The sequence below is a fragment of the Panonychus citri genome, unplaced genomic scaffold (genome assembly GCF_014898815.1).
Source record: "Panonychus citri isolate SS breed McGregor unplaced genomic scaffold, ASM1489881v1 Contig00140, whole genome shotgun sequence".
Lineage (NCBI taxonomy): Eukaryota > Metazoa > Arthropoda > Arachnida > Trombidiformes > Tetranychidae > Panonychus > Panonychus citri.
In genome coordinates, this window is record NW_026515545.1 from 2,703,871 (window position 1) to 2,713,107 (window position 9,237).

The 9,237-nt window shown below is 30.5% G+C and overlaps 3 protein-coding genes across 3 annotated transcripts; 1 reads left to right on the forward strand and 2 right to left on the reverse strand.

The window, feature by feature from the left end:
• Positions 1-501: 501 nt before the first annotated feature.
• Positions 502-3,705, forward strand: LOC128394952 (protein rogdi-like). The gene is made up of 9 exons (XM_053355329.1): positions 502-691; positions 1,239-1,800; positions 1,874-1,945; positions 2,021-2,167; positions 2,256-2,339; positions 2,429-2,551; positions 2,637-2,735; positions 2,826-2,954; positions 3,041-3,705. Exons 2-9 carry the CDS (start codon positions 1,774-1,776, stop codon positions 3,173-3,175), a joined length of 816 nt encoding a protein of 271 aa, XP_053211304.1. The 5' UTR covers positions 502-691; positions 1,239-1,773; the 3' UTR covers positions 3,176-3,705.
• Positions 3,706-3,975: 270 nt separating this feature from the next.
• Positions 3,976-5,209, reverse strand: LOC128394954 (adenosine 5'-monophosphoramidase HINT3-like). Its single transcript, XM_053355331.1, has 5 exons — positions 4,899-5,209; positions 4,712-4,829; positions 4,580-4,646; positions 4,383-4,509; positions 3,976-4,323 (listed from the first exon to the last, which is right to left on the reverse strand). Exons 1-5 carry the CDS (start codon positions 5,070-5,072, stop codon positions 4,285-4,287), a joined length of 525 nt encoding a protein of 174 aa, XP_053211306.1. The 5' UTR covers positions 5,073-5,209; the 3' UTR covers positions 3,976-4,284.
• A 107-nt stretch (positions 5,210-5,316) lies between these two features.
• LOC128394950 (UDP-glucuronosyltransferase 3A1-like) lies at positions 5,317-7,105 on the reverse strand. The gene is given in 3 exon segments (XM_053355327.1): positions 5,317-6,573; positions 6,576-6,760; positions 6,890-7,105. Coding segments are annotated over 3 exon segments (1,317 nt in total). The 5' UTR covers positions 6,934-7,105; the 3' UTR covers positions 5,317-5,485.
• Positions 7,106-9,237: the final 2,132 nt, after the last annotated feature.

The following is a 9,237-nucleotide window of genomic DNA, read 5'->3' on the forward strand; positions in this document are numbered from 1 at the left end:
CTTCATTCCATCTATTGTAATAAAGTAGGCACATTTTCTTGGGCGCTCGATGAGAGCAGTTGCAAATGGGAATATAGAAATAAACATTAACCTCATCATCACCACACAATAAAAAGTCATCAGAGTTGAATTGCTCAGGCTTTGGGTCAGTGAAATGCGAAGGTAAAACTATCGTTTCGGGTCAATGCCAAGTTCGGACATGATTTCGATGTATCTTTCTTTCGACGGTGGTTTGCTTTTTGTTCTATCAGGGAAGCCAAGGGTTGCATGTAGATCCATTATTAGCTTAAATTGTTCAGTTCTTTTCACAGTACACTTTACTTTGGATTCTTATTCAGACACAAATAGAAAGACAAAATTGATTCACTTTAGTAAATAAAAAAATTTTTTAAAATGTTCCAAAACAAGGGGAACATTAACTAATCTACAAATTGTGTTTTCTATTTGTGAGACTGTCAAGAAGACGAATAATAGACAGAGAAATAGACAGAGAACATTGAGTGATCATTTTGAGTTCCATTGAAACAAACAAACGCTGAACCAGAAGAAGACAAAATTCAACTTTAAATGTTCATTGATTGTAATTAACTGATTCCAATTAATTATTTTTACAGTTGCTTCATCTCTCTGGCCAATTAATGATTAACCTTTAATTTTGCGTTTTCTTATAATCGTTGGTGATTAATCACTGGTACGTATTTGCTTTTTGTTTTGTTTTATTTTGTTCTTTTTTTACTTTGGTTTTTTTTCTATTCTTCATGTTTTGATTGAATAACAATTTAAAGTTAACGTTTCTTATTTAATTGTGACCATTTCTTATTCCCAAACAATTAATTGTCCTCAATGGATTCTAATGACAATACTTAATATTTAAATTCTCTTGATCGTCTCTTTTTTAATGAGTAATATTATTCAACTCTTTTGTTTTCCTTTTTCTCTCTTATACCCAAAGAGTAACAATAACTGTTTAGTCATGTTTTCAATATCAATTGTTGAGAGTTTTTTTGATTGTCTCAATTGATTTTAGATTAATTCACAATTACCTGTTAAACTAAACCTAAATAACATTGATTGATATTACAGGCTAATTACATTTGAATATATCTTTTTGTTGGTTTACTTTAAAGTGTTGTCAACAGGAAATTCACTTCTCTTATCCTCATTTTAACCTTTTTTTTGTATTGAATTTTTTTTTACAGTTTATTTTAATTATTGTCTTTTCTATTGTCATTTAACAGGTAATTTGGGTTGATCACCTTGGTGTTTGAAAGGAGGAAGAGGCGTTTATATTTCTATACCAGAACGTGTTAATTTCTTCGGTAACCTCTTTACTAATCAAAGAAAAAATCTATTTACATTAACAAATATTGAATTAGATAATCTTTGTTTCATCCCAATACGTCAACAATAAGGTTCATCGCCATCATCATCATCATCAGCTTATCATCGTTACCAACGGTTCTTTCATGTTACTCAGCCTTCCAATTTCGTTGCTGCAATAACAACCTCCAATTTCATCATCACCATTGGAAATTCAAGTTGATTATCCTTAAATCATTCAACATTCCTTCACCTTTACTACCAATCAGACTATTACACAGTTTGTCTGATCTCTTTATCCTCTAGTTCACAATTAAGAATTTCCTTTGTTCTAAACAAAATCCATTCCAATTTATTGGCTCAAAAAGAGTATCGGATTAAAAAGCTCAACCTTATTCTTCGTATGATCACTCAAATCTTCTAGAGAGAAAACAAAAATCTCGAAATAATATCATGGAACTTGATGAAATATCTTCCTTGGTAAGTGATTTTCTATTTTTCCGACTTTAAAACAATCGATTTAACAATAAGAATAATTTCTTTTACCCACAAGCAATTGGAGTTCCAATGGCTACTCAATGAAGAAGTCAATGTTATCCTCGAACAGCTGAAGCAGTTAATCATTGTAAGTTCATAATACTTATTTGACTAATTTATTTTAGAATAGAATTTTTTAATTTCTTCTTTCTCTCCCTCGTAGGAATGTTCTCGAAGGTTCACTGATGATGTAGAAGGATTTCCTTCTCTAATTAAGACTGAAAAGTTTGCTTTGATGAGCACCAACGCCTCTCATGCTGATAAATTGAAAATTTTTGCTACCATCATGGCCGATGATATAACTGCAGCGGTAAAGATAATCAATAACCATTATCTACATTTGATATTACTAATTAATAGCTAATGAATTGTTTTTTTCTGTTATATTTATTTTCCAGGACATTAACATTCGTTTGCCTAAACATACAGCGTCTAGTCTAAGATTTTTCATCCAAAATGATTGTCAATGGAAACTACACCAAGTGAGTTCATGATAACTTATTGAAATTTGGCAAGTTAATTAACCTTCACTCTCTTAATTTTCACTCTCTCTCTCTCTTTCTCCTTAAAGATCCAAGATGCGGCCAATCATCTTGCTGCTGCTCTATCACTTCTATCATCATCTCCTCCACCTCTTAGGTACATTGAGTCTGAAAACAAGTTCGACTTTCATTCAGCTGAAGAGGTTATTCAGGTAGAGATTGAATTTTTCGCTCTTTATCGATTGATTTATTTTAATCTTCTCCTAATTGATTTATCTGTTTCTATATTTACTTCAGATGATAAACACTATTATGAGCTATCTACATAAAGGGAGAAACTCCTTGATTGTTCCTAAAACCAAGACAATTGACGAATTAAGGAACAGTCGTAATATGGTAATAGAATAATAACAATTGACACGTCTACTAATCTAATTTACTTTTATCAACATGATTTTCTAATTTTTCATTTTATTCTATTATCAGAAATCATTTCAACCTTCCATTCCAAACGATCTGGCTATTAGTTTTTACATTCAATCCCACAAACTAGTCTGTGCAATTTATCATCAACTTAAAGATGCTCATGGAAATTTGAAGTTGGACATGTACCAGGTAAGAGATATTAATTTCCCTGTCAATTTTTTAATTTGATTATCGATGTTTTATTTATTTTCTGTGTTCTCTTTATTTGTTTACAGGCTGAAACTTCAATTCCATGGTTAAGTGAAGTTCTTGTTTTATTCACTGTTGCTCTTCAATTTTGTCAACAACTTAAGGACAAAGTCTCAGTTTTTGCACAATACAAGGAAATGCAAATCAAAGCCATCCCATGACTTTTACAATCGAATTTATTTTTTGTTCTTTTTTTCAAGTTTTACCGAGTTTCATCTGACTCACCTTTTTTTTCATTATCTACAAATCTGTAGTTTCCATTGTTTGTTTTTCGCTTCTTCTTCTCTATTTCTCAAAAAAAAACTGTAGCCTCGAATATTTAATAGTCGCCTATCACTTAGTTCTATTTGAAATATTAATCTAGAATTCTAAGCAAAAGGAGGAAAAACAATCTCAAAGTTGTTACATGTTTAAAATCATAATCGTCAAAAAATATGAATATGATTTAAACTATTTGATTGGTATACTAATGAGATTCAGAGTAATTGAATGAACTTTTTTTTGTTGTTTTTCTGGTGTCACAATTTATGACGTTAAATAAAAATGCACCAGAAAAACTTTGTGAATTATGAAAAAAAAATATCTAATAACTTATTGCAATAATTTAAAAATAGTAGTGTAACTTGTTTCAAACCAAACGAATGAGAAAATTATTTGAATTGAATTAAATCTGATTACAATTTAAACGAAATTAATTATTGTGTTGATTGTTATTATTTTACAACCAGAATAATTTTCCAATCACCAAACTCTTTCATCTTAATCATCACATGTTTTTCTGTCCATTTGCATGATTAACTCTTGGAAACTATTTGTGAATCGATTTACCCTTTCAGGTCAATTAAATGTGAGAAATTACATCAATAGCTCTGAATTGTGTTCCAAGTTTAATATGTCGGCAATCGAGTGTAATTGCCACCGACGGAAGAAAAAAGTTCAAAGATTGTTGATCAAAATTGCCTGAGGACATTTTGATTGAGGTTATAAAAATCTTTATTCTTTCAGTCAACAATCAATTGTATCTTTTGAAATAAGATCAGTTAATTGCAGCGATTAACCACTAAAATCTTCTAGAAAACAAAAATCACCACCGATAATGAGATTCAGAGCAATCAAATGAACTTTTTTCGATGTTTTCTGATTAGCAAATTATTTGAATTGAATAAAATCTGATTACAATTGATTAGTTATTAAAATTATCAAATTGATTATTGTGTTAATTGTTATGGTATTTATAATCAGAATAATACGACCAATAAATTTCCGGGATTTAGGTTGATGCTCTTAATGAGTCTAAAAATGGTTCAATCTAAATCAGATAGAAACAATTAGTAAATTGTCCAGTATTGTAACTTAATTGCTACGAACCTCAGTGAACCACCAAGATCCAGGTCTGAATTGAACTCTTTTCAAAAAGGTCATATTATTTGTCGGATAAATCAAGTGAAGATGAAGATGACCAATTGAATTAAACGGAGGAAGATGAAATCCAAGCCTAGAAAATTAAAATTAAATTGATTAGAGAAAATAAAATAATAACAATTAAGTTTGATTCCATTCATTACCTTGTAGTATTCATGTTGAATTGTTTTTCTTTGACCAAATCAATGGCGATTTGCTTCATGTTTTCAACTGAGTTGCAAGATGATGAAAGTAATTAGAGTTGAACCATTAGTTAATTGTGACAATTAACTTACCCAGTGAAAGATCATTTTTAGTTAATGATTTAACATCTTTAATATGTTTCTTGGGAATGATTAATATATGAACATCACTCGCCGGAGAGATATCATCAAAAGCGATAAAATTAGAGTCCTAATTTGATTAAGAGAGAAACAATTAACTGTTAATTGTGATGATAGAATGAGCAATAATTTAACTCACCTCATATCTAATTGAAGCTTCGCTTTTTTTACCAACAATTTGACAGAAAATACAATTACTATTAAATTCTGAGCTGCAATTAGATTGTCGTTGAGTTGACATTTCTGATGACAATAAAGATAATCTAAAAAAGTTCAGAGATAATGGAAAAAGGTGAAGGACAGACAAAAACATGGAAAAGAAATTAAATCAACAATTAACTGATTACAATCAACACAAAAGTAAATATAAAAACCAACAAGTAAATAACAAAATTTGTTTTAAAATCAATTTTCAATCAGCTGATTGTTACAAAAAAGTAAACAAATAGCGCCGACTACAGATTAATGTGTTTACTTAAATTGTGACAATTCAGTTGATAAAATTGAGATTTTTGATCGCAATTATAAGATGATTGTAAATGAATTTAAAAGAAAGATAATAAGAAAATAATTATAATTGAACTTTAATTGTTGAAACCAAATTAAATCCCTTCTCAAACCAGAGTAAATAAAGTGACAGATTTTCAGTTGATAAACTGTCAATTTAAAGTGAGTAACAATCAATTGATGAGCGAAATTTGAACGATAACAATCAGAGAAATAAAATCAATTGGTTGATGATGATTTGTGTTTTCTAATTACTTCTTCAATCATGGTGATCGCTTCCGATGAACTTTGTGAAGTTTTCATGGTCTCAGAAATTTGAACGATTCGTTTTTTCATCTCATCATCAACAAGCGATTTCTCAATACAATCTAATAGATAATCTTCATCAAATTCCCATGGATTAACTCGGAATCCGATCTTCTTATCCACAACTCTCTGAGCATTATCCAGTTGATCAAAATAATATCCAACTACGATCAACGATTTACCATATAAAAGTGTTTCCATCAAGGTATTGTTACCGCCATGAGTTATAACCAAATCAACTGATTGAATAACCGCAATTTGATCAACATAATTATCTCCCCACATATTATCAGCTAATTTAAGTTGATCTCCTCGAAATCCTTTTGAAATGATAAATCGATGAGGTGATTTAGCAAGAGTATCAATCATCCTTTGCATTAATTGAATATCGTTTGAAGCAGTTGATCCAAGGGAAAAGTAGATCAATGAACCAGGTTTATCTTTCAGATTATCGGGTATCTCGAAGCACTTTGATTCGGAACATCTGATGAAATTATCGATTCGATGCCAACCAGGTTCAATTGGTTCACATTCGGTGTAATCAAGTTGCTTGGGATAATGATAGAAGCCGATATTGGTCAAGGGTAAGGAAAGTCGAGTAGGACGAAAGACCGGAGGTCGACCGATTTTAGCTAAATGCTCATTCATACAAGTGATGAAAACTTCATGGGAATCGAGAAGGTGATTCCTCATCTCTGCCCATAGTTTACGATCAGATGATGTTGATAAACCAAATTGAATCGGTGGTCCGTTATTGTAAAGTCCAAGTGGATTACAAGAGTGTAAGTTGATCACTGGTAGACCCGTAGAGAAAATAGCACCAGTAAGATCACAACAATCGTGAATTATGCCATCAAATTCATCGATATTCGTCCGACTAAGAAATTCTTTATGAGCTTCATGAAGAGTTAACCAAGCACTCATGTCATTCATATTCTCTTTATCCTGTTGAGTAAAATTAGTGAATCGAACCATCGGATCGCGACGAAGTTTTCCATAGTCTTGTCGATCGTTTCAACAAGAGAATCTTCATTTTTTTCTGGAAAAAGTTCCTTTTTGAATGCGATGAAACCGAACCCACGATTAGTAGCAGCCTTTTCGTACTTCGGTAAATGAGCAAAGGTCACTTTGTGTCCATGGCGGGTAAGAACTTCGCCAAAACCAAGTGTCGCATTGACTGGTCCATATCTGCAACAGTACAAAGAGGTAAAAAAAAATGAGGACACGGAAATACAATTATTAGTAAACTATGTAAGCACAATCAACGATGGTCAGTAAATCCTAACGATAACCGTTTATATCAGTTAAAATACTCACGCATTCATAGTGGTCAAGAGGAAGTGAAAACTTGTGTTGGTCATTTTAACGATGATTTATTCAAATTAAATTGACAATTTACTTATTGTTGATTTAGCCTTACTGAAAATCAAAATGAAAAAACTAAATACAAACAACCTGTTTACTTGCAATTCTAATTGTACAAAAACACGAAACCGCTGATTAAAAGATGACTGCAATTAATGATTAAAATGCGCCTCGAGCAATTAACTATTAATAATAGCTTAATGATGACTTAATGGTTGTCTTAATCTACAATCCGTGAATTAATTGATGATAAGATGTAATCAGTTAAATTGTTTCAATGTACAATGTAGTGTTTCAATACATATACTTGTGTATTTTTCAGTTTAATTGTTATCATTTGATTTGAATCTTTTTGTTATCACCATCAAAATGATTAAGATGCAGTTTTGATTGTATCAAACAATTGATTAAAACTATTTGACAAGACAATTGATTTAACCATGAAAACATTTCAGGATTGGTTATAAAATGTCAATGATATTAACCAAAGAGTAATTAGTAGTTAAAATGGATGCTCTGGCATATTAAGAGAAGAAAGTGAACAAAGAGAATGAGAAAGAGAAAGAAAAAGAAAAAGAAAAAGAAAAAGAAAAAGAAAAAGATCTTTCTCTCTCTCTCTCAACCTACAATTAATTAACTAATAATTGTGGACAGATATTTTTTGTCATTGTTGATGTTGATCAACCACAACAACAGGTTGACAAAATTAATTTACGTTAATTAACATCAATTGTTGTTGATTATGATGATTTGATTGTTGATTGTTAATGACTGTTGAAGCAAATGCTTATCGATGTTGATTAATTAAATTATTATTAATCAATAATTATTCTTATTATTTGAATACAAATTTAGGCAATCAAAAGTAAACGAAGGAGGATAGCCAAAATGTGGGATTTTTTGCTGAACTTTTCGGACTTTTTCGAAATAGGTATCAATCGAAAGCTCTCGGTGAGCTGAGTCTTACGGACTGATCAGAATGAAAAAATTATTTTTCCCTTGGGAATTAAATGTAACTTTTTTGGGACACCATGATGCACCAATCGTATCAAATTTTTTAGATGCAACGTTTTATGACGAGTTCAACGTTGTGCTCAGTTTAGTTCTAGATCCCCACGTTTTTGAGTAATTCCGGTTTTCTATATTTATATACATAATATCATATGATAAGATAATGACAATTAAGTATAAATAAAGTATAATAAGTATAATTGTTGTTTTGTCTACTATATAACCTTTAATCATATTTAATTTAATTTAATTTAAAAATTTTCTGATTCGTAATGATCAATCCATTCAACAATCTTTATTTACAACAGATTATAGGCTCAGCTCGTTTTTAGTTAATTGCCTGGGTAATTGTGATTGTGTTTAGATCGTTTGTGTTTAATATTAATATTAATTGGTCATGGAGCTTGACAACAAAATATTAATATCGAAAATCGAATTGGAGATTCAAGATTGAACTTATTCTCAAGGAGAATGATTTGTACGATATTGTTACAGTTAAAGAGGTTTGTAACTCTATCAAAGGTAAAGCGAGTGATTATCCAAAGAGATGTGTTCAAAGCTTTTCGTCTTATTGCTTTGTCTAATATTAAGTGTCTAGATTTTTGAAAAATCCAGGGTTAGTTCTGATAAAAAAGCATATTCAAAGCAGATTAAATGCGCCATCGTTGAAACTTACAATTAGATCAATAATAAATAATATCTTGCAGATAGACAGAACACCTGTCATTGATAGAAATAATTTCCGAAGCTCAGGAAAACGCGCCAATTGTTACATTTGCTCCAAAGTTTATTGAATGAATAGAAGAAGCTCTAAAAAATGCGCTCTATGCGAAAAAACGATTTGTAATGACCATGTAGAAATATTGTTTACTGATTGTCATGAACTCGATTGAAAAATTTGATTAAATAAAGTTGACTTTGATGCATTAATCGAAATTTGAAATTAATTTTTTAATCAAAAGTGGCAATAGTTTAAAATTTGATCAGGAAAAATGCGCGCCACTTAATAGATACCGAGACGTTGGGCTAGAGTTATTGTTATTATTATTGATTCAAAATGGGTTGAATATTTAATTACTTACAGAACATTTTCTTTACAATTCAAAAGTTTTTTAGCTGAGTATCTTTTCTTCGAATCATTTAACATCATCATATTTAAGATAAAAGATAGATAATCAGGTGTATCTTCATTACAGTTCATTTGAATTGTTACAATTTCCTACAACGTATTTATCATCATCGTCCCATCAAGGTAATTCATTAAATAAGACGAAAACTGATACCGGCTA

Coding starts and splice junctions, on each gene's coding strand:
- LOC128394952 (XM_053355329.1), top strand. CDS start 1,774: ATGGAACTTGATGAAATATCTTCCTTG. Junction 1,801..1,873: donor TTGATGAAATATCTTCCTTG/GTAAGTGATTTT, acceptor TTTACCCACAAG/CAATTGGAGTTCCAATGGCT. Junction 2,340..2,428: donor GTCAATGGAAACTACACCAA/GTGAGTTCATGA, acceptor TTCTCCTTAAAG/ATCCAAGATGCGGCCAATCA.
- LOC128394954 (XM_053355331.1), bottom strand. CDS start 5,072: ATGTTTTTGTCTGTCCTTCACCTTTTTCCATTATCTCTGAACTTTTTT. Junction 4,830..4,898: donor AAGCTTCAATTAGATATGAG/GTGAGTTAAATT, acceptor TAATCAAATTAG/GACTCTAATTTTATCGCTTT. Junction 4,324..4,382: donor GATCTTGGTGGTTCACTGAG/GTTCGTAGCAAT, acceptor TATCTGATTTAG/ATTGAACCATTTTTAGACTC.